Raw genomic sequence first — 24,521 nt, 5'->3', positions numbered from 1 at the left:
GCTTTTCCTTTTTGTTTCACTTCTTAAAAAATCATTTCTGCTATTACAGTTGTTCCCACTTTTTCTCCCATTTCCCACCTCCACCTGGCCCCACCCTCTCCCCTCCCTTAAATTTATTTTTAAGAATCGGGAGCAGCTAACTTCAGTTTTGGCAAGGGCATGGTGTGCAGATATAAAATGGTAAAGCTTTTCTGGTAAGCAAATTGGTGATGTAGCATCCTGCAGTCGCAGGCGCTTGTCTCAGCGTTGCCAGTGGTGTGCGGGTCACCTAAAGCGGAGCTTGGATTCCTTGCTACATGACTTAAGGCAAATCACTTAATCTCTCGGTGTTCCAGTTTTTCATTTAAAAACTGGAATCACAACAATATCACCTCTTGGATTGTAAAGGTTAAATGAGTTAACATGTGTAATGTAGTCAGCACATTGTTTATGCTCAATTATTATGATCCCAAATAAACAACTGGACAAGTAAACAACTGAACTGAACAAAAGTATAAAGTGCATATATATATATAATGATGTTCCTTACAGCGCTGTTTACAACAGTGAAAAACTATGAACAATAATATCAAACGATTTTTTTTACCACTATATATCTAGTCTCAAGATAGTTCCTGGAATACAGTAGGTGCTCAATAAGTATTTGTTGAGTGAACAACAAACTGAGGATTGGTTAAATAAACTATGGCACAATAGACAATAGAATGCTATTCAATTATCAAAAATGACACATGTAAGTATTTTCATTGAAAGTACATGGAGAGTATATTCCCTTCTATTTAAAAATATAAGTGGCCCTGGCTGGTGTGGCTTAGTGGATTGAGCACCAGCCTGCGAACCCAAGTACTTGAGTTCTGAGTCAGGGCCCATGCCTGGGTTGCAGGCCAGATCTCCTTTGGGGGCGTGTGGGAGGCAAAGGATTGAGGTACCTCTCACACATTGATGTTTCTCTCCTTCTCTCTGTCTCGTTTTACATTAATAGAAAAAGGTCTAAGAAGCTATATATCAAGATGTTGACATTTTTCCTGGCTGGTGTAGCTCAATGGATTGAGCGCAGGCCTGGGAACCACATGATCGCGGTTCAATTCCCAGTCAGGGCACATGCCTAGGTTGCAGGCCAGTTCCCAGCAGGGGACTCAAGAGAGGTAACCACACATTGATATTCTCTCCTCTCCTTCCCTTCCTCTCTAAAGATAAATAAATAAAATATTTTTTAAAAAAGATGTTGACATTTCCTATAACAGGATGACAACAGTATGGATATTTTTACCTTCTTTTCTCCTTAGCTGTATTTAAATTTTTTTCCTGCAAGGATTATGCATTGATTTTGTAATGAAAAGCTATTTTTAATTAAAAGTTCCGGTGCACAAATAGATTAGAATCAGGGGACATGATATTTGAATTGTGGGTTAAATTCAAAATTGTTAAAAAGCATCTGATTAGAGTTATTCATTTATATGCCTATTTTCCCATTAGACATTGAGATCCTTAAGGATGCAGACCACACACCATCTTTCCAGCACCTTGCACAGAGCCTCACTCTCAGCGCTCATATGCACTGGCCAGTGACAGGTGATACGCTCCATCACAGGAGGAAAGTAAACGCCCCCCAAATCTCTACAAAGATGGTGATGGTTCCAACAGTTTCAAGGCTGATCCTGAAATGCCCAAAAGTGAAGAAGAGTCTCCTCTGGATTCCTGTCCCTTTGAAATGCAAAGTCTGTCACAGGATCCTAATTTTTCTGTAAATAATTCAGAGATCGTACCAACTCGTGGTTACAGGAGAAGGTCCAAGTTTCTAGTGTTACCTGTTTAGGTAGAAATCTGTAAGTCCCTGTCAATGATATCATTCAGCCCCTTTGCAGCCTCAAATGTATTTAGAGAAATTCAAAATGCCAACTGTTTTCTAAGCCCTAAACTGTACTCTCTACAAAAGCATTAATGTTACTGACCTTCTCTGAATTGTATTATCAATCAACATTTAGGCAACGTCTCAGGCAGTGATGAAACTAACAGCAGCCACTGGTTAATCAAGTTAATTTTTATTCAAAAAGCAATGCTGTGATAAATCTCATTCTTAACTGTCTTTGGATGGCAAAAATCTCAAAACAAAACTAAATGACTCCTCACTTTTGTATAATTTTTCCCCTCCTGCTTTGATTTACAGTGTTCCCCTGTAGGCAGGAAGCTGCACATACTGGCCATTTGTTAGCTCTGTAACTTTGGACAAGGTGCTCTTCTGTACCTCAGTTTCCTCATCTGAAAAATGAGGTTGATGATAATCATAAAAATATCTACCTTGTCATAAGAATTAAACAAAATTGAATGGGGAGAGCAGCACTACCCAATAAAAATGTAAAGCAAGTCACATGTTGCTATATAATTTCAATTATTTTAATAAACACATAAAAGGTAAAAAGAAGCAACATTAATTTTAATAGCATATGAATTAACCCATATATCCAAACATTATCAACTAAAAATTTTAATGAGCTATTCTGTTTTTTGGGTACCAAGTCTTTGAAATCCAGTGTATATTTACACTTACAGCGTACCTCACATCAAACCAGCCACATTTCAGGGGCTGAATAGCTACATGTGGGGAGTGGCTACCTAACTGGTAGCACAAGTATACAGTATTAAAACAGTGTCTAGTACATAGCATGTGCTAAGTAAATTTTAGTTCTCGGCATCATCGTAACCCCTCTTAGGAAAAGATGGGTGTTTCTGGAAGCGTGTGCCTCATAACACCAGCTATTATCAGGAGGTTCTAGGGCACAGCACTGAGTGACACTGAATTACTCAGGGAGAAGAAACTCTTCCTTAAATCATCTTTTTATCTTTCTGACTATATCAAGGAAAAAGTTATCAGTTTGGTACCACAGTGCTTTACAAAATTTTATTGAGATATAATTCATAGACAATGAAATTTACTAATTTTAAGTATAATGTTTGATGATTTTGACAGATGTGTACAATCATTTAACCACTTCCTCAATCAAGATGGAGGACGTTTTCATCACCTGAGCCAGGGCTTCTTAAAAATCAAGAAACTAGCAAAGCCTCAACAGCAGTAAGAGCCATGAAGCCAACCCATACCTTTGAATACATAGTGTCGAATCACTTTCCAGAAGAGTTATTAGCCAATTTGTACTTCTACTAGCAATATCTGAGACTGCCTCACTGCACATTTTGCCTGAAGGAAATAATCAGATGGGACGGGGTTTATCAATGTATACGATGTTTACTGCAGCATTATTTTATATCAAACAAAAATTGTAAATAGTAATAGTTAAAGGCACACTTTAAAATTAAAATTATATAGACATTAAGTTTATTTTAAATAATTATTAATTACATGGGAAAATGCTCTCAATATAATTAAAAGTGAGAACAAAAGCTACAAAGCTGTACAGACAACATGATCCTAATTATGTCAAAAGCAAAACATGAAACAAAACTCCAAAACCTTTAGGTAAAAAACTAGTATTAGGAGGAAATATGCAAAAATAGTAATAGTGGTTAACTTTGGATTGTGGTATTATGAATAATTTTGACTTTCATAATTGATTTTTAAAAATTAAATAGGCATGAATTACCTGGGGTAGGGGGAGCCTCTTTTCCTGCATTTGCCTTTGCTACGTAGAGAGAAAATAACTGAAAAATGGGACCATTAATGCCTGTGCGGGCTTCGAGCTAAGGAGACTGTGACTGAATCCCGCAGTATTCCAGAGAGCATACTATGTGTCGTTGTGAAAGGAGGTGGCAGTGAGAGGGCTGTTATCTGGAGTCCCTCTAGCAGGATGCACCCTCCTTATCAAAAGTCTTAGGAGGCTCTGAACTGACCACGCTGAAGACCGGAAGTGCCCGCGTCACCTGCGGCTCAGGTGGGGCTCAGGCCCAGACGGCACTGCCGGCTAACACGCTCGCCCTGCCTCCCTTTCCTCTCCCCTTCTATCCTGAGTTCCTGCAGGAAGAGGGATTTCTCCTCCCGGGGGAGCGATTCCGGCCATATGGATCTGTTTCTTGGCCGCTCAGCTCACACAGCTAACTTAACGTGTCAATTGCTGCCAGCAGGGACTAGAACTCTTTAATATTGATTAACTTGTGAAGTGATAGGCAAGCTAGCTCAAAACGCAAACCAAGATGCTCATTTGTTTGCAAGGTAGGATCATGTGCATCAGAAACACAACTAGAGTAACAGCTCAGTCTACCGTAGGTGAATAAATAATGGGTGGGGTTCATTTAAACAGATCTAGGAACTTGCTTTCTTTTTCTTCTCGATAACACACGTTCATTTTGAACATTTAAGAGAAATAACATTTCTCTTAATTCATATTAGCTTTGATAGCCAGGGTGATCCTGCTGAAATACAAGCCAGCTGTCATGGTTCTTCTCCAAACTCTTTTACAACACACATAAAAGCTGGCACACATATGTTCACAGCAGCCAAACTGGGGGAAAAAACTCAAACGTCCACCACTGACAATGGGCCAAGGATGGTATATGCACAGAAGGAAGTATTATTCAGCTACAAAAAAAAAATGAAGTATTAATATAGGCTATGACATGGATGAACTGTGAAAACATTTTACTAAGTTAAAGAAGACAGTCACAAAAGACTATGTTATTTGATTCCATTTACATGAAATGTTTAGAACAGGGAAATCTACAAAGACAGAAAGTAGATCAGTGGTTGCTTAGGGCTGGGTTGGGGGAGGAGGGTTCTTGCTGAGCTGCTGAAAATGTTCTAAAATTGACTGTGGTGATGGTTGCATATGTCTGTGAATACACTAAAAGCCACCGAATTGCATACTTTAAAGGGGTATATTGTACGATATGTGGATTATACCTCAATAAAGCTGTTTAGAAAAAAGACCCAAATCCCACAACGCTCTCTAACTCACGGTGAACACTTGTCCTCACAGTCTCTAAGGCCCTCCATGACCGCCAGCCCCAGATACCTCTGCCTGCGTCCCCTCTACTTGTCCTCTGGCACGCTCCACCCCAGGCTCTCCAGGCCCCTTGGACACACTGCATGAACCTGCCTTAGGACACAACTCTGCTGTGCCTGAGATGCTCTTTCCCCCACTTGTCTGGCTCACTCCCTCCTCACCTCCTTCAGGTCTTCGCTCAAATCTCTTTCTAATGCAGCCTTTCCAGACACCATACTGGGTGGTGTGCCTCACCCCCACTGCCCATTTCCCATTACCCTGCTGTGCTTTTTGTCCATGGTGATATTACCTTCTGATTTAATATCCCATTTAAAGGGATATTAAGTTCATTGTTTACTATTTATTAAGTTTATTGTTTATTTCTGTCTCCCTCTATATGATAATGTAAGCTTCACAAGGGTTTGGATCTTTATTCAAAGGTATCTCAATACTCAGTAAATGTTTGAAGAATGAATGAATTAACTATTGACTCTTTGTTCAATAAATATTTATTTATCTGTTCTAGAACTCATAACTAGGTGATATGATTTCTGACTCTTCCACATAGATGTTGGTGAAAGCATTGTAGAATTCATGTCACATGTAATTCTTAGACATTGAAATCTGACTTACTGCTCCTTAATTTAGGATACATTAGGGTAGTATGACTAAGGAGACAAGTGAAGAGAAAAGCTGTAAGTGGGGAGGGAAGTAACTCCATAAGAAGTGCAGACACCGAGACAGGAGATGACAGTCCGCACACCACAACCCTGCACGGACCCTAGAGACAAACGGACTGACTGCTCCGGGCGGGCGCTGCTGCAGCAAACCGTTACCGAGACCCTTTCTCAGGGCAATTTCTCTGCCTTGGAAAAAGCATGGGAGTTATGCCTTAAGGAGGCCCCTGTAATCTCTATCTTTTATTTCTTTGTATTATGTACAAAAGGAGACAGGAAAGCAATAAAAAATTCATATTAAATTTATATGGCTATGGAGAGGGAGGAAAATATTGACTGCCTGACTTTACTTAGAAGGCAATTTTATTAAGAATGTTGCTAAGGAGATAATATTGTAGCTTCTGCAATGTTCCTTGGTGTCTTAGTAGTAAATGCACACCTTCCTTTTTGTTTTTTATTTTTTACTGTATTTTTTCCATGCCATTTATCCCCCATATCTTATTCCCCCTCCCTCACCTTCCATTTTAAATAGTGTTTAAGTCTAAACAAGGACAGTCACGATCATACCTCCTGAGAGCAGGCCTGCCCCGTGGGAGCGAATCACCTAACCACAGCAGGCCTGCAGAATTCTGCTTCATGTGGTCAGTGCTAGACTCACTGAAAACTATGATCACAAAAGACCTATTTTAAAGAAATAAAGTGCTTAAGAAAGAGCAACTTAAATAACTGTGAATGGTAAGTTGAATTTCATATTCAACTCTATATATTTCCTTTAAAAAAATCCAAGGAATATATACCTTTAAGTACATTCTGGCTTAAGGTTTTATCTGGTCCTATTACACAGGTCCTATTCTATCACCAAAAATTACATTCATTTTTGGAAATATACCAGGGAGGGAAGGAAAGAATTTTTTACTCTTTGCTTTTCTTTTGATCAACAACTACAATTTTGTTTCAATTTATAGAAAAGGCCATCTCATAGAAGGCATCCCAGGGTGAGGGTGGTTAAAACTGCTACAACGAGAGGTTAAGGGTTCGTGTAACTTTCTAGTGCGCAGGAAATTAGTTTGATCACCAACAATCTTGCCCCAACTCATAAACTGGCAAGTGGTGGTGCACACAACTTTTTGCAGAAAAATCTATAGTGATTCCAGCTTTTATTTAAGAGATCCAGGAAATCATATGAGCTGTATCCCAGAAATATCCTGCAACAGCCATTTCCCATTCTGGAAGGGCTGCGGCTTCTACGGCAGTGCATCACTTCCTCAGCCACCAGATGTTATTTCTTCCCTGCTTATTGGGACACACACTAATCCAGACGCCATACCATATTTTACATGACTGCAAGCATAAAAAGAGGAAACTCGTCCTGGCACATCTAGAAGTATACTCTGTTTCCTGATGGCCAACGCTTTTCAAAATAATAGTACTTCTGTGCTTAGAGCTCTTGAGGTCAAGGATGAGTCTTTTATTCTTTGGGACTTTTCCTTAAGAAACCCACGTATTACATAGGAAATTGCTCAAATAAATTCCCCACAAAAATAAACACTTCACAGAAACAAATCACACAACTTTTTGCTCCCCCATAGGAGGTTTTTATTGCTAGCTCACAGCAGCCCTACTATATCCAGGTATAAAACTAATTTTCAAAATGATTAATTTTTCTATTTATCAAGAATCTAAGATTTCAATATGTATTAAGAGTTGTGAACTTACACAATACTAATACCCATGGTAGCTTAATTGAGCATTTCCACTAAAAGCTGAAACTATGTTGCTTCCAATTATACTTAAGGCTTTAAAATAATTGAGCTCTGAAATACAAATTCTACAATATTTTTACTGACAGTGATTCATTTCATTATTTACTTATTGGCTAGAAGAGATATATTTATAAAGGTAAATTATAAAAACCTTATCTTGACTTCCGGCCAAGATGGAGGCATCAGTGGAAATACTGTGCCTCCTTGTACAACCAAACTTAAAGACAACAAAGATTTAGAAACAAAAATGCAACCAAACAGACAGAAAAGTAAACTGACAACAACGAACTGTTCATCCAGACTGATAAAGAGGGGTGGAGTCGGCAGCCAGTGGAGAGGGGTCCTGGCAGGAGGAGGCGGTGATTGGTGACCCAGGCGCAGATGGAAACCCAGTGAGGCTCTCGAGGCGGCTGGCTGACCACAGACACACTTTTGTGCGCCGAGATACCAGGCAGGTTTAAAAACAGTCAGTGAGATAGACCGCGCAACCCAGGGCCCCAGCGACCGGAAATTAAGCCTAAAAGCACTTATTGAAAAACTTTCCGGGGTTGAGGTGCCGGGACAGGCTCCCAGCCTCACAGGAGAGTTCCTTGGGGAGACCCACAGGGTCCTAGAACTAACACAAGCCCACCTGCCCGGGAACCAGCACCAGAAGGGCCCAATTTGCTTGTGGGAAGCAGCAGAAGGGACTGAAATCCAAGAGAGGAGAACAAACACCATTACTGTCTCTCTGACCCCGCTCCCAGTCACAAAACCAGCCGCTAGGCTGACCTGCCCTGGTGAACACCTAAGCTTTCGTCTCTCATCTGTAACAGGCACGAACAAACCAAAACATTATGGCTCAAGCAGAAGAACATCTCAAAGCCCCAGAGTCAATACTTCTAAGCAACCAAGAGATAGCCAACCTATCAGATGCACAGTTCAAAACACTGGTGATGAGGATGCTCACAAAACTGGTGGATTTTAGTCGCAAATTAGATGAAAAAATTGAAGGCTACCCTAAGTGAAATGAAGCAAATTGCACAGGGAGCCAATAGTGATGGGAAGAAAACTGGGACTCAGATCAAGGGAGTGGACCAGAAGGAAGAAAGAAATGACCAAACAGAAAGGAATGAAGAAACAATAATTCAAAAAAATGAGGAGAGGCTTAGGAACCTCCAGGGCATCTTTAAATGTTCCAACATCCAAATTATAGGGGTACCAGAAGGGGAAAAGGAACAGCAACAAGTGGAAAACTTATTTGAACAAATAATAAAGGAGGACTTCCCCAATCTGGCAAAGGAAATAGACTTCCAGGAAGTCCAGGAAGCTCAGAGAGTCCCAAAGAAGTTGGACCCAAGGAGGAACACACCAAGGCACATCATACTTACATTACCCAAGATTAAAATGAAGGAGAGAATTCTAGAAGCAGCAAGAGATAAGGGGACAGTCACCTACAAAGGACACTTCTCCAAGGAGGACGTACAGAGGGCCCATGGACACATGTAAAAATGCTCAACGTCACTAGCTATTAGAGAGATGCAAATTAAAACCACAATGAGATACCACTCCACACAGGCCAGAATGGCCATTATTAACAAATCAACAAAGAAGTGCTGGTGAGGATGAGGAGAAAAGGGAACCCCAGTGCACTGTTGGTGGGAATGCAGACTGGTACAGCCACTGTGGAAAATAGTATGGAATTTCCTCAAATAAAGTAAAGATGAAACTGCCTTTTCATCCAGTGATCCCACTTCTGGGATTGTACCCTAAGAATCCTGAATCCCCCATTCAAAAGAACCTATGTACCCCAGTGGTCATAGCAGTGTTATTTACAATAGCCAAGTGCTGGAAACAGCCTAAGTGCCCATCAGTAAATGAGTGGATCAAAAAACTGTGGTACACTTACACAATGGAATACTATGCAGCAGAAAAAAGGAACTCCTACCTTTTGCCACAGTATGAATGGAACTAGAGAGTATTATGCTAAGTGAAATAAGCCAGGCAGTGAAATATAAATTCCATATGGTCTCACCTATAAGTAGAACCTAATCAACAAAACAAATGAGCAAAAACAGAACCAGAGACATGAAAATAAAGAACAAACTGACAGTGACTAGAGGGGAGGAGGAAGGGGGGATTATGGGGGAAAAATTAAGGAGGGGGAAGTCAAGGCACGTGAGTAGAGGACTCATGGGCACAGACTATGGGGTGGGGATTGACTGTGGGAGCAGGGGTTGGGGTGGGAGGTTGGGGCAGGGGAGAGCAATGGGGGGAAAGGTGGGACAACTGTAACTGAACAACAATAAAAATGACTTAATATATGTAAAGTACTCAGTACAGTGAGTGCTTAGCACATAATAGATGTCCAATAAATATTAACTATGAAAATAATGTTTATTAGCAGCAGCAGGAGCAAAGGGAGAAACCTGAATAAAATGGTTGTGATAGTATTATGTCACTCCTGTGCTCAAAAATCTTCAATGACAACCCACTGACTATTGAATGAGGTACAAAAACTTCAGTTTGACCTTTTGGGATACAGGGCTACTCTTCAAAATAATACCAGCTAATAGTTTTCAATTGAGAGTGAAGTTCATAGAATGTCAGCACCATTTTTTCCTCTCCTGATATGATAACCACACGGACACTCCCATTTCTGGAGACAAGGCAAACTAGATCAGGCAAAAATCCTCTTACAATAAAACACATGGAAATGCTGGATGAAAAAATGACAAACATCCTTTTAAATGAATAGCTAACCTCTTAAGAAAGTAAATCTCCAAAAGTCATCACAAAAAGGCAACCAAAACTCAGGTTGATGAGCATAGACTGATGATGTGACTGCCCAATAGCTGTGTGCCAGTGTTCATGAACAAGGGCACTACCTGTAACAGCCACAGCGGGCCAGGGGGCTTAGGCCTCAGTAAGAAAGGGAATCAGAATGGCCCTCACTGAAAAGGTAGACCAGAAAGCCAAAAATCTTCTATCTGAATGGAGAGATAACAAAGAAACTTGAATACTTTAGGATAGAAATTAACATGAAAAATAATTCCAAACTAATGATACATTTTGGGTACCTGGCCTAAATGAAAGGAAAAGTATGCAAAAGAGATATATCTTCAACTTAGGTCCCTAATAAGTCCCATAGGTAAAACCTTATTTTAAGAAAACTCATAATCCAAAATTACAGAACACATGTAAAAAAATCTTTAAAGTTAAAAACCAAATGATAAATTAAACACAGATTTAGACATAGCTGAAGAGAGAATTATTGGACTGGAATATTGATCTGAAAAAATTACACAGAAGGTAGCACAGAGAGATAGATAACTGATGGATAATATATTTAAAAGGGAGGTTAAGAGACATGAAGAATAGATGAAGGAAGGCCTAACATATAGGAGTTCCAGAAGGAGAAGACAGGGGAAATGAAAAAGAGGCAATCAATATTCAAAGAAATACTGACTGGCAAATTTCCAGAAATTGTGCCAAATATGAATTTTCATACCAACTAGCATAAATAAAATAAATCCACATTTAGATACATAATACTGAAATAAATACATGAAAAGACAAAAAGAATCTTAGTAAGAATCAGAGAAGAAATCATTGCCTACAAATGAAAAACAATTATATGGAGAATAGACATCTTAAAAGCAATTGAAAATAGTATTCTGTTGCCTTCTGACTTTGAGGTGCTGAGAAAAAGCTATCAACCTGGAATTCTACACTTGGCTACACTAAGATGTTTTTAGATAAAAAACATCAAGTTGACCAGTAATTGAGAGAACTACCAAATAATGTTCTTTAATAACAAGAAAACTGGATCACAAAAAAGGTTTACATGAAAGAGGCAGGAGAGAGCAAATATGTGCATAAATCTAAACAAATATTGACTATTGAACATAATAATAATGATTAATTTGGGGATTATAAAAACAAGGTGGACCCAAAATGCTGAATAATGACAGCTTGAAAGTTGGGAGAAAGGTGTTTAGAAATCCTTTTAAAGGTCACGCTAGGATTCTTGTTTTATTTGTGAGAAAGGTAGAAGTGGATTAATTTTAACCTCTATTTCTTCATTCATTCAACAAGTAACCTTTAAGGACATGTAAAACTATGGTAACAGAAATAGTAGCAATCACTCGTGACAAGAAGGGGCTATGATTCATAAGGGAGGCTTCTGGACCTGCTGGTAATGTTGTACGATATTACTTGACTTGGGTGATGGTTATATAGATATATTCGCTTTGTGATATTACATTTGAGCTATCTGCTTATCATTTATATACTTTTCTTTCTAAATTTCCTGTTTTCCACCTAATAGTGTATAGAAACATGCTTTAAACTTAAAGTTGTATATAAACTTCTTTTGGCTTCATTTTAAATAACTTTTTTTAAAAAACCCAGTTATTTTACTTGGTTTGCCAGCTTCAAAATATGTGGCCAGCGCTAAAGGCTCAGTGTTAGCACAATGGCTTGTGCTGGCCATTGTGCCAGGTTCTCGTTGGAGATGAGCCATGGCACCAGAGCTCGTTCTTCCTTGTCAGTCTTGACCCACAGATGTCACCATTCCTAGTTATTTGTCACTAAGTAATTGGCGTTGATTGGAAACCTTCCCTGAAATGGGGCAGAACTGCTTCATTGTTATTTCCATGTAACTTAAGCACAGTAATATAAATAAAGTAATAGTTGAATGTTAAAAAAAAAAGAGGTGAAGTAATTTGCTTAAGGTCACAAAAACAGCCAGAGGGAAAGTCAGGATTCAAACCCAGGCAATCAACCCCGCAAGTAATATTTAAAGAATGAAGATTATATATTCAACAGTAAAAGATGTTTGCATCATAGGCTGCACAATGCGCATTATAAAACAGAATGTGCAATAAGACCCCCTTTTACCCACACACTGGCGTAAACGTTTACACAGGCTCAGGAAATGGTCTGAAAGGATCAAAATGCAATGGTAGTTAAAGTGGTCTGCTTGTACTTTTACTGCTTAAACTTTCAATGGTTCCTCATTTTCTACAGAAGACAGTAGAAATTCCTCAGCCTGGGATTCAAGACTTTCTACAATTATGACATTCAATTTAACCTTAAACATTTTTTACATTAATTTCATTGGGGTGACATTGGTTAATAAGATTATATGGATTTCAAGTGTACAGTTCTAGAATACCTCATCTGTACACTACATTGTGTGTTCACCACCCAGTCATGTCTGCCCCCGTTGGCATGTACTTGACCCCTGCACCCTGTTCTACCTCCCGACCCCTGGCCCTCTGGTGACCCCCACACTGCCGTCACAATCAACCTTCTACTTCTTAGCACAGTCCAGCTAGTTGGCAGCTTGCTGTTCTTTTTATTATTATAAAAGTCATATTTATTTACAATGCTACATTTACTGCATTCCCCTAGAAAAGTGGAGAATTGTTCATGTACCCAATTTACACATATAAAACTTTATGTACAAATTACATGTAGGTGCATAAAGGCCTCTGGCCAGCTAACATCCTCACACTGCAACTTGGGAAATCCTGTTGCAGGGTCTCCAGTAGGTCAAGTCTATCCTTAGAAAATAAAAAACTGGAATTATAGTCAGTCTTGCTGCTCATATTTAGAAATTATTTTAAAATACAGGTCCAGCAGAAGTAAGGCCTGCTTGAGTGTGGCTGGTAGGGTAATAATATGGGTATAATAATTTATAGTTTTAATTTGAACATTTCGGTTAAAATGTCATAGGGTGTGCTTGAGGGTGGTGTTATGTTACAGAATTACATGCTTATGATTTTGTAATAAAAGACTTTGTAATAAAAAAAGGGGCATTATTTGTGCTGGACTCTGTCTAATAATACAACATTTTCAATTTCTCTAAAACTCAAAAAAGTAACCTGGAAAGGGATACATACATTTTGTTACCAATTTCAACTTAAAATTTTTACCAAACAATTAAAAAAATAATAATCTTCTTACAAAAAAGGTATGATAACACCTTAAGAAACCAGAAGATACTAAATGTCCTTGGCTATACAACTGAAAGGCCATGTTTTCCAACAGAATAGGGCAGGTTTACACACAGCCAATTACAGACACAGAAAATGTAAGAGACATGAGCGCTTGCTGTTCTCTGTCCATAGACGTTGCCTACAGCTCTCTATGACTTGTTCACATCGTCACCTCTGCCCAGAATGCGTTCTCCATTTTCTACCCGAGGTTCACCTTATAAACCATCTTTTCCACGAAACACTGGTAATTTCTTTTAGCCACTCTGAGAATCTATGGCTCTTTTATCCGTCCCTCCAGGTACTTATTTTCTTATTTTTTAATGTTCTTTGTTTTCTAATAGACAATGACTTAATTGAGATAGGATCTTTATCTTATTCATCTTTTATTCTTTCTAAATACTTATTGGATGAATGTAATGATCAACAAAATAGAAAAACTCGAAGAATTTAATACCATTATGTTTAGGTATTTTTAAAAAGATTTTATTTATTTATCTTTAGAGGGCAAGGGAAGGAGAGAGGGAGAGAAACATCAATGTATGGTTACCTCTCATGAGTCCCCTGCTGGGAACTAGCCTGCAACCCAGGCATGTGCCCTGACTGGGAATCAGACTGTGATCCTTTGGTTCACAGGCCTGTGCTCAATCCACTGAGCTACACCAGCCAGGGCAATGTTTAGGTATTTTCAAAGTGCCAGTATATGGCAATTAAATTTAATTGCCTTTAATTTCTCCTTCTCTGAACATAGAAAGGAAATGTATATTGTTAAGAAGTACAGGCAGGTCTTTACTCTTCAAGTTTTTGACCTGATCAAGTACTTTATGAACCTCATGGAGTACAGATCTTTCAACTCACACAGACTCAAAATTGTCCTATGAACTGATGCATTTTGGTCTTCAGCTGTTTGGTCAGCACTGACCTGATTTTTCCCACAGAAAGGGGATTTAAGCTTTCTCTCTGGGAAGGGGACAGAGTGGCAGGACCGGCTGTGTTCCCTTACCTTTTCGTGTTGTGCACCGTGGTTCCTCCCAGGACAATCCTCACCCCAGGAGTGGTACGGTTGAGGTTATAAACTGTTAGAGCTTCTTCATAGGTGGCTCCTCCAATCACAAACACAATGATGTCCTGGGGTCTGCAATAATGGCGACATTTAATATCGTAGGACAAGACAAGGGCAAAAAGGCAAACATTTGTTGTTACCATTATATACACAATTTTAACTTCTGAATCCGTCTTTTTTGGTGGAGGAAGCGAAATAGAATAAAAGGTTTAAAAAAGTTTTAATTATGTGAAATTGGCAGGAAACAGAGCAAGAAATGCTGAACAGTGATTTGCTTTCAGTTTATGAGCGGATGTCTTATAATTTCTGTGCTGTGGATTTCAGAATAGCACAATAGCGCTTGCTGGAACCAAATGCAGAAATATTCTTTTTTTTATTTAAGAGGCTGCAGAGTACTTCACTGTGACGTATCAATATAGCAGTAACTTGTGCTTGCACTACACATCTCTTTCCATGTATTGGACCTTTGTGAAATGTTTAGTTCAGTGTCACTATGATGGCCTCCGTCCAAGGACCTCAGCATGTTTTGGAAAGTATTGGTATATTTGGATGTCCCATAACATGGAAACTAGAAACATTTAGTACTCTGAGTGTAAAAAAAAAGAATGGGACACAGAAATTAATGACGTTTCTAGGAACTCCACCTGTTTTTAAAATTTTTGTCCCTGAATCCTGTGATAAACCGGGAAAAAGAAACCATGGAAACAAACAAACAAAACCCCCATGAGTGTCGTTTTGATACCAGACATCCTGACACGCCAGCCCAGTCACCAGCCCCATGTGGGAAGCACTGTGTAGTTTCGGTGTGTCAGTCTTTACCACAACGGTTTCTTAACAAAAAGGACAGGTCCTCCTATCAGCTCCTTCTGCAGATACCAACAAGAAGGAGATCATATTATTTTCAAAACTGATAAAGTTTGCCTTGTTTTTCTTCTTTCATGCCATCAAAAGAAGGTACAACTACTTAACTTTAGCAGGCAATTAATTTTGTTAAATCACTTACTGGACATTATTTAAAACGATATCAGCAGAGGCATCCATTTTAGAGGTTACAGCACAAACTAAATAGAAACAGCTTTAATTAGAGGATACATATACATGCTTACAAATAAATCATGTTTGTTTATATTTCTTCTCTTTTTGTCTCTCCCTTTCTTAAAAAACCTTGAAGGAATTAACTGAAAGAGTATTTGTTCTTGTTGGACTGTCTGGAAACAGAATCAGATATTCTATTTAAAAATGTTCAGATAATTTCTAGGTTGCAGATACCCAGGGAAAACTTCTCAATACAGAAGCGATGGTATTTTGCAATTAATTAGATGAGTCAATTATGACATTTCTATGTGAACCTGGAACACTAAACCTACTTTATTTTTATATTCTTTTTAAAATTTAATCTACTTTTTTTTAAAAGACAGGATAAGCTTCATTCCAGACTACCCACCTGAAACAATGTACTCAGCACCACAACGCTTTAAGAGTTACACACTACTTTATATGCTGCAATTGTTTTTTGTTATTTTAAAGTATATTGGTTTTGACTAGATAAATGTTTGCACATGGTATAAAATACAAAAGAGTATATTGCCAAAAAAAGTAAGTTTCCCTCTCACCTCAGTCTTCTTGCACCCCAGTTTACTTTCAGAGATATTATCTATCTATCTATGGCAATTGGATTTCTCTGATCTATAGTTCGATTTCCTCTAGTAGCACAAAGAGGCAGATATGAGTGTTACATTTAAGTTATTAACCCATATTAATCTGGTGCTTTACACACCCAAGGTTCTTCTCAAACTTACAGGAAAGCATTACCACCACTGTCCAAGAATAACTATAATTTTCTACATTATCAAGTTTTTTCCCTTCAAGTCCTTGCCTCCAGTTACTGACCAACTTTTTTCTTCCTGTGAAAGGTCATGTGCTTAGGAAGAGCTATATGATTATGATAGTAATATTTTTCTACCAAGTATGGTAAACTCTCAATTATTCAGGGATTGACTATTAAGGCAAAATACACATTCTCTTCTTTTTCTCCAATTGACGAGTTGTTTCAATCTTACTATAGAAGGCAGAGAGAAATATGAACAGCTAATACTCAAGGTTTGGTTCTTGTCAAAATGTAGAGGGACATATTTCATAAGGGGATTGAACAAGCTACAGCTGGCTGTAATTTTAAAAACAAATGAAGATCCTATAACTTTTGTCATAGTATTACCCTCATTGATATACACAACTTCTTTTTTACACTAAATTTATTAGGAAGTAAATTTTTTATTCTTTGCACTATATTAGTTCTAGATGTGCCAATGATCTGAGATAATTAATGGCTTCTCAAAAAGTCATAATTGGTTTGACATTCATTAAAGGATATAAAGAATGAGTTCTGTGGGAAAAAATCCAACATTACAAGAATGTGTCATAAGGAAGATAGACGATATTCTACCAATAGTTTGGTTTTTGGTGTAACTATCTAAGGGTCAGACTATGTAGAAAATGGGGGGGAAAAGCAGTTACAGTGCTCAGAAACAATAAAATCCTCAAAACTAAAATGAAACTGTATTTTCAGAAAATGAGTATTTTTATACAGAAAGATTTCATGTGCAATGCTCTTCACATTGAAGGACAACCCTGCCTGCCACCCGTTATGAAGTTTATCTCGAGTAAACACTCACGAACTGCGCAGACGACTTCATTCAGAAGAAGGGAGGGAAGCTTCTTCCCTGCCAGGGGGCAGTGACTGATGAGAGGGAGCAGACAGTAACACTTTTGTTTTGAGCTCCTGATCTGAGAAGTCAATTACTTAAAAAGCAATTGAACAGACTAATAAGGATCATCCTGGAAAATGATGTTGCTTCTCCATAGTTGCCTTCTGCCTGTCACCTGCCTTGAGAGTACATCTGGCTCTTATGGAAGAGAAAGGCAAGAACTGGGGAGGAATAAGCTCAAGCAGGTTTCTGCCATAGCCAGAGAACACTATCCCTTAGTCTGATCATTTGAGGGTGGCAGAGTATAACTAGAGAGGGAAGAAAATGTTACGGATGGTAACTGCGTGTGGGTTGTCTTCATGAAAGGGCAAAACCTGGCCCTGGCTCTTAGAGCTTGGCTCAACTGTGTGCCTAACGAATACGACTGTGTCACACTGGGTTACGAAAACATTAATAAATGTTTTCCTGAGCCTCCTACCACTTATTCAAGCTGGCTTAAGGAAGAACACTGCCGAAAACTATTTAAAATATCCCTGACATTTATTCTTTTCCTTCCTTTCCCCGATTAATTATAAAAGCAGATGTTCTGATGAGGTCAACAGTAAAATATACCACAAAACATTTTTATGATGGCTGCAGCTAAGTGGAATACGCAGGTTCAATTCTTTGTACACATTTTCCTGTGCTCTGTGACTCACCATAGCAACCAAAAGCATTAATTAATGCAGACAGCCAATGTTAGAAAATAGCGGACAGTTCAGGCTGTATACAGATGCAAGGACATCTTCAGAACCCAACCATTTTACATCTTATTTTGCTAGAAAAATAAATTGTTTGCATATTTCTGGAAATCATGTCTTCTGTACTTGGATAAGTTAAATGGAAACATTTAAACTTTTTAAAATTGAATTTATTGGGGTGACACTGGTCAATAAAATTGCATAGGCGTCAGGTGTACAGTTGTGTAACACATCATCTGTATAATGTATTGTGTCTTCACTACCCTCGGTCAAGTCTCCCTCCATCACTATTTATCCCCTATTACACTTATGACTGGAATTCAAATTCTTGAATATATTTGCAGATTGTAGACTTTATGAACACTGACTATAGGAAAAAGGGCCAACAAAAACAGGGCTGCTGCTTTTACAGAAACGAAATGAGCTGCTGTAACAAGATTCTACTAAATCTGTGTAAATGTGAAAAAGTATAGTACTTCTACTTGAATTAACTGATTCTGGAATGCATGACCAGATAATTCCATTTTATTACCAAACGTTTAAGTTGCTTGTTTTTATCAGGGATGAGAAGCAATTCTGGAGTGGGAAAAGAAGATTAACCTGATAAATAGGGGATGTTAGAGACCCATCTGCTGGGGAAAGCTCAAACCCGATTTGTGGATACAGCTAAACAGGCAACCACTAACTTAATGGCTAAGGGCTAAAACACTGCTAGAAGTGTCTTTGTTTTGCAAAATTGTGTTCTTGCCACATCTGCTTTGATACTTTCTAATAGTATAATGATAACAACATGAAGACTTAAATTATCATAAAGATGACGAAAATAATGACTCTTCTCGATGTGATTATCTAGAGCCAAGACAGTGGTGAGAGCAGACAGAGGGGCAGGAGGACGCAGAACCAAAATATGGTACCGGGTTTCCGGCAAACTGCAAAAATCTAAATTTCCTGGTAACATCGACCAAATTTATTCTCTATTTTAAATCTTCCAACTGTAAATCTTGTCATATCAACTGTTATTGATGCCTACATAATAAATTTGGCAAATATCTACTGAATAACTATTTGTAAAGTACTGTGTGGAATATTGTAAGAAATCTAAATATTACCATCGTTCTTACTTCAAGATTACAATGCTTAATGGGAAGGATAGAGATGCACACAACTACTATCTCAATAGCCAGAGGTAATCACAACGAGCAGTTTCTTGTTTACTCTTTCAGAGCTATTTGCTGAATACAGGAGCATACATGTGCATGCATATGCTATATACATGTGTATATATATCCAGTCAAGCAGACATATTTAAACACACAAAATTACATTTATGGTTATATAAAGTTTTTTACACAAAAGGGATATTATCATATCTTGCTATTCTTACAAAATTTTGATATCACCCTGAGAGTTATGCCACTTTTTAACAAGAAGGTATCATAGTATTGTACTGTAATTTAGGTAACTGGCCTCTATTGATGGACATATTGCTTCTTTCCATTTTTCACCATTACAAATAATGTTTCGCTAAATAGCTTTGTTTATATATGTGCATGTACAAGTATATCCATACGGCAAACTTTTAGAGGCAGAATGGCTCAGTAAGTCTTTTCCTTCTCGTAGGCAGGGCCCAAAAGTGGGCCCCCACTGTAATTCCTAACCCCTCTCTGCCTTCTTTAAGATTTCTATTATCTTAGAAGCTCATGATGTAGCTGCACTGTTTTCTCTTGACCTCCTTTTCTGGTCACTCTCACTCCCGGAGACTTCAGCTCTTGTTTACTGCTCTCCTTTTCACTCCTGCTCCTTTCAAGATTTTCAGCGACTTTAACATTGATGTGCATTACCCATCTTCTATCCGACTCTCCCCACCCACACTGATTTGTTCTTCCATCCTTCATAATCACTGCAGTTATAATAAACTTTCTTATTACAAGTAAATCTGCACTATGAAATCTTGACTTTAAGATCTCCTCTCCAACAACAGCTTCAACTGATTCACTTACAGTCCCACTCCTTCTGCACTAATTCTTGGACCTCATCAAGACCTTCAATACTCTTTTCACTATCAAATAGCCTCCTTCTGTTTCATTTCCCCAAATCCCGGTTCAATTCAACTATCGGCCTTTTCCTCATTTAATCTAGCGTAGTTAACAGTTGCTGGAGAAAACCACGCAACTAGGCTCATGGGTTAACTTTAAATTAATGACCATACATTTGAAATGGACACTCAAACTTTCCTAGAAGTCCTACTTATATTCCCCCTAGTAAATTCGATTTATAATCTATGAGATGACAGTTCTGTGATGTTTTCTCTTTTTCCCCTCAACCTTAGCTGCTAACTTGACATACTGGACTGAGAAAAATCCGATACGATGGCCCCCATGTTCTCACCATCAAAACGTAAAATGAAAGTGGTACCTCTGCTCCTCCCCAAGGAACCAACCCCTGCTGTGCTCTGGATCCTCTAAAGACTTCACTTCCACAGCCCTTCCTTCTCTTCTGCACTGCCTATTTCTCCTTTAGGGTAATTCTCATCAGATTACATATATGCTCTTGAGTCTCTTTCCCATGAGCTCACAATCTCTGCCAGCTATCATTCCATTGTAATCTTCTTGTAAACCTCTCTAATTTGGTTTCCAGCTGCACTGATACCGGGGAAGAATAGGGTCAACAAAGACCTTCATGCTGCCAAGTCTGAGGGATTCTTCATGGTCTTCACCTCATCCACATCTCAGAAGACTGGACTCAGGTCACCTCTTGCTCCTGGGTCTTTATTCTCCTGGTCTTCCTCCCACCTTTCTGTCTCCTCCTCAGTCTCCATTTCTGGCTCCACATCGTCTATTCAATGCCTGGTCCTGGTCTCTTCTTTTCTATACTCTCTTCCTAAAGCAATCTTATCTAGTGCCATGGCTTTAAATATCACCAAAATCTTGTTGACTCCTAATTTAGTATCTAACATTTCCACTTGGTTATCTAACAGACATCTGCAATTTAACAACAGAACTCCTGATTTCCCCCAAAAACCTGGGAGTTATTCTTGTCTTCTCTCTTAACTTTGTCCCATCAATCTACTCCATTAAATGAGTCTATTGATTCTACCTTCTCTCCCAGGCTCCTTATCCAAACCACTTCCATCTCTTACCTGGACTATTGCAGCTGCCTCCTAAGTAGTCTCCCTGCTTCTATTTTTGCCTTCAATAATAGAGTCTCCCCACAAGGTAATCTTTTAATACATAATTCAGTTCATGTCACTTACATGCTTAAAGCTCTTCAATGGCTTTCTATGACTTTAAAGCAGACAAACTTCTTTTAATAAGGCCTATATGTCTCTACGTGATCCAGCTCATACTTGGTGTTTAAAATTCTTATTTCTTCCTTATTCACTACACTCCAACCACACTGGGTTCTTCCTTTTCCATGAACTTGCCAGGCTCTCTCTCGAAAGCCCTTGCTCTGGTGTTCCCTCTGCTTGGGATGCTTTTTCTCATCGTCGTAACTGATTCTTTCTTTTCATTCAAAACTCATCTTAACTATCACTTCCTCAGAGAGGTTCTCTCCATCTGAAGTAGACTTCTCCACCTCTACAAAGTCACTTTGTAACTTATTACCCTATTTATTTCCTCAATATCTCATTCAAATTATATCCTTTATTTGCTCCCTAGTTTACTGTCTGTCTCCATCATGTAAATTCCTTGGGGGGCAGGTACCGGTCTTTCTTGTCATTTCTATTTCATCAGCATCTACAACAGTTCTTGACATACTGAAGGCACTCAATAAATGTTTTTTATATAAAGGGATGAAGCAATTGAATGATTAACTATATATGTATTTATGCAATAGTGACAAATGCTAACATATGCTGACAACAAATGTACATTTGAGCTTTGTTGGGAAAAATGAATCAGCCAGATTAGAAAGGTCTGCTGTCATGAACTAATCATGTGCAACACACTCTTCTGGTGGTCTCTGGTGTCCCTTTAGCAATAATAGCTAATTTTTGGTTCAGCGATTCTCATATAAAACTCATAAAAAATTAACATTTGTACTTTTATCATAGCAATCAGAAGACTATTTAATGGAGTTATGATGTTTTACAAAAAGCCTTTAAGATAGGTAAATAGAAGACTTCCGCCAAGATGGAGGCGTAGGTGGAAACACTTTGCCTTCTTGCACAACCAAATCTAAAAACAACAACGTTTTAGCAACAAAAAAATGCAGCCAAACCACAGAAAATTGAACAACATGCGAGTCCGACAACAACGAACCACTCAGCTAGACTGGTAAGAGGGGTGGAGCCAGCAGCAGAGCGGGTCAGGCAAAAAAGACCCCCGACCCAGGCAGCCAAGGGTGAATCCCAGGTGTGGGGCAGCAACGGGCAGACCCAGTGAAGGAAGGTACAAGGTGGCTGGCTGACCACGGTCACACATTTCCGCACAGATAAACCAGCGAAGGAGCAAGCAGTGAGACAGACCGGGCAGGCCCCAGCGGCGGGAAGGAGCAGAGGGGACGGCTATTGCTCCCTCTCTGAGCCTGCCCCCACATACAGCGTCACAAACCAGCGACCTGGGTGGCCCCGCCCTGGTGAACACCTAAGGCTTCGCTCCTCATATGTAACAGGCACGAACAGATCAAAACATGGCTCAAGAAGAACTCAGAGCCCCAGAGCCCATAAAACTAAGGGAACAAGAAATTGCCAACCTATCGGATGCACAGTTCAAAACACTGGTGATCAGGATGCTCACAGAACTGGCTGATTTTAGTCACAAATTAGAGGAACATATGAAGGCTAAACTAATTGAAATGAAGGGAAATGCACAGGAAACCAATAGTGATGGAAAAAAAACTGGGACTCAAATTAAGGAAGTGGACCAGAAGGAAGAAGAAAATGACCAAACAGAAAAGGAGAAGAAACAAGAATTCAAAAAAATGAGGAGAGGCTTAGGAACCTCCAGGACATCTTTAAATGTTCCAACATCCGAATTATAGGAATACCAGAAGGGGAAGAGGAACAGCCACGAGTGGAAACCTTATTTGAACTAATAATAAAGCAGAACTTCCCCATTCTTGCAAAGGAAATAGACTACCAGAAAATCCAGGAAGCTCAGAGAGTCCCAAAGAAGTTGGACCCAAGAAGGAACACACCAAGGCACATCATAATTACATTAGCCAAGATTAAAATGAAGGAGAGAATCCTAGAAGCAGCAAGAGATAAGGGGACAGTCACCTACAAAGAAGTTCCCATCAGACTGTCAGTGGATTTCTCAAAAGAGATCTTGTAGGCAAGAAGGGGCTGGAAAGAAGTATTCCAAGTCATGAAATCCAAAGACCTACATCCAAGATTGATCTATCCAGCAAAGCTTTCATTTAGAATGGAAGGGCAGATAAAGTGCTTCTCAGGTAAGGTCAAATTCAAGGAGTTCATCATCACCAAGCCCTTATTATATGAAATGTTAAAGGGACTTATCTAAGAAAAAGAAGTTAAAGAAACATGAACAGTGAAAGGACAACAAACTCACAGTTATTAACAACCACATCTAAAACAAAAGCAAACTAAAAGGACTAGAAATGAAGATCTCAAGGAGGGTTAGCAACAGGAGAGTGGGAGGAGAAGGGGGGAGAAGGTACAGAAAATAAGTAGCATAGACAGTAGATAGAAAATAGATGGGGGGGCAAGAATAGCATGGGAAATATAGAATCTAAAGAACTTGAGACACACGGTCATAAACTAAAGGGGGGAAATGGTGGGGGAGGGGTGTGCAGGGTGGAGGGGAATGAAGGGGGGAAATAGAACAACTGTAATGGCATAATCAATAAAATATATTTTTTAAAAAGTAATACAATAATTAATAAATAACAATACAAGAATTAAAAAAGATAGGTAAATAGCTTTAGACTGGTTTTGATTCTTCCCACTTAGCCTACATTTCTGAACCTTGATGCCAAGATCCTTAAATATTTTATTGGAATGAGTGTACTCTCTGATTTGAACCCCAGATGTTCTGCCTCTCAACCTTGGCTTTTTAAAAATATTTGTTCTCTGTTCTATTGCCAAATTATAGAGTTTTTTAATAAAAGAAATAAAGTGAAAAAATAAAACAGTCATCTAGGTACCTTAAAACATTTTTCTCCTTTCAGAAATTAATTATATTTATAAAGCACTATTCTTCCAAGGCTTTTAGATTATGATTAGCTGAAATTCTGGAAGTTTTATACCAACGATAAAAATTCTTACATCAATCCATCCAATAGGATCCAGCAACATATATTAGGTTCTTTATAACATGTGGTTCCAATAAAAATTACACAAAAGTATAATTTAAAACTAGGTAGAGTATATATTTAACATTTCAGGGTGGCCTAAGTAAGTTGTTCTGGACAAGTTTTGTTTTTATTAAAACTAACAGAACACTGGATTAAAATAAAAATTAATTGCTTCCTTCAGTTAATACCCCCAAAGAAAGCCATCCTTTTCTTCTGTATAACAAATGGCCTTTGTTAATTAGGTCTCAGTCTGTATGCTGGCCACATTTGGCAAAGTCCAGCCCTTACCTAAAATAGTAACAACCTGCTCCGGCTGGCGATCAAGCAGCAGATCTATTTTTGGCTTTAATGTTTGAAACTCCAAATGTTAGATGCCATGGAACTGAACCTTAAATGGCAT

At 38.7% G+C, this 24,521-nt stretch overlaps 1 protein-coding gene across 1 annotated transcript in view; it reads right to left on the bottom strand.

Moving 5' to 3' along the window:
- VPS45 (vacuolar protein sorting 45 homolog) overlaps window positions 1–24,521 on the bottom strand; it is a 60,820-nt gene that overhangs the window by 8,493 nt on the left and 27,806 nt on the right. Inside the window, exon 14 of the mRNA XM_037167994.2 lies at window positions 14,359–14,490. Within this exon, the coding sequence (XP_037023889.2) occupies window positions 14,359–14,490 (132 nt within the window). The remainder of the gene's footprint in view (window positions 1–14,358; window positions 14,491–24,521) is intronic.

Source organism: Artibeus jamaicensis, unplaced genomic scaffold (assembly GCF_021234435.1).
Source record: "Artibeus jamaicensis isolate MK-2021 breed Jamaican fruit bat unplaced genomic scaffold, CSHL_Jam_final contig_1715, whole genome shotgun sequence".
Lineage (NCBI taxonomy): Eukaryota > Metazoa > Chordata > Mammalia > Chiroptera > Phyllostomidae > Artibeus > Artibeus jamaicensis.
This window is presented reverse-complemented; position numbering and strand designations above follow the sequence as displayed.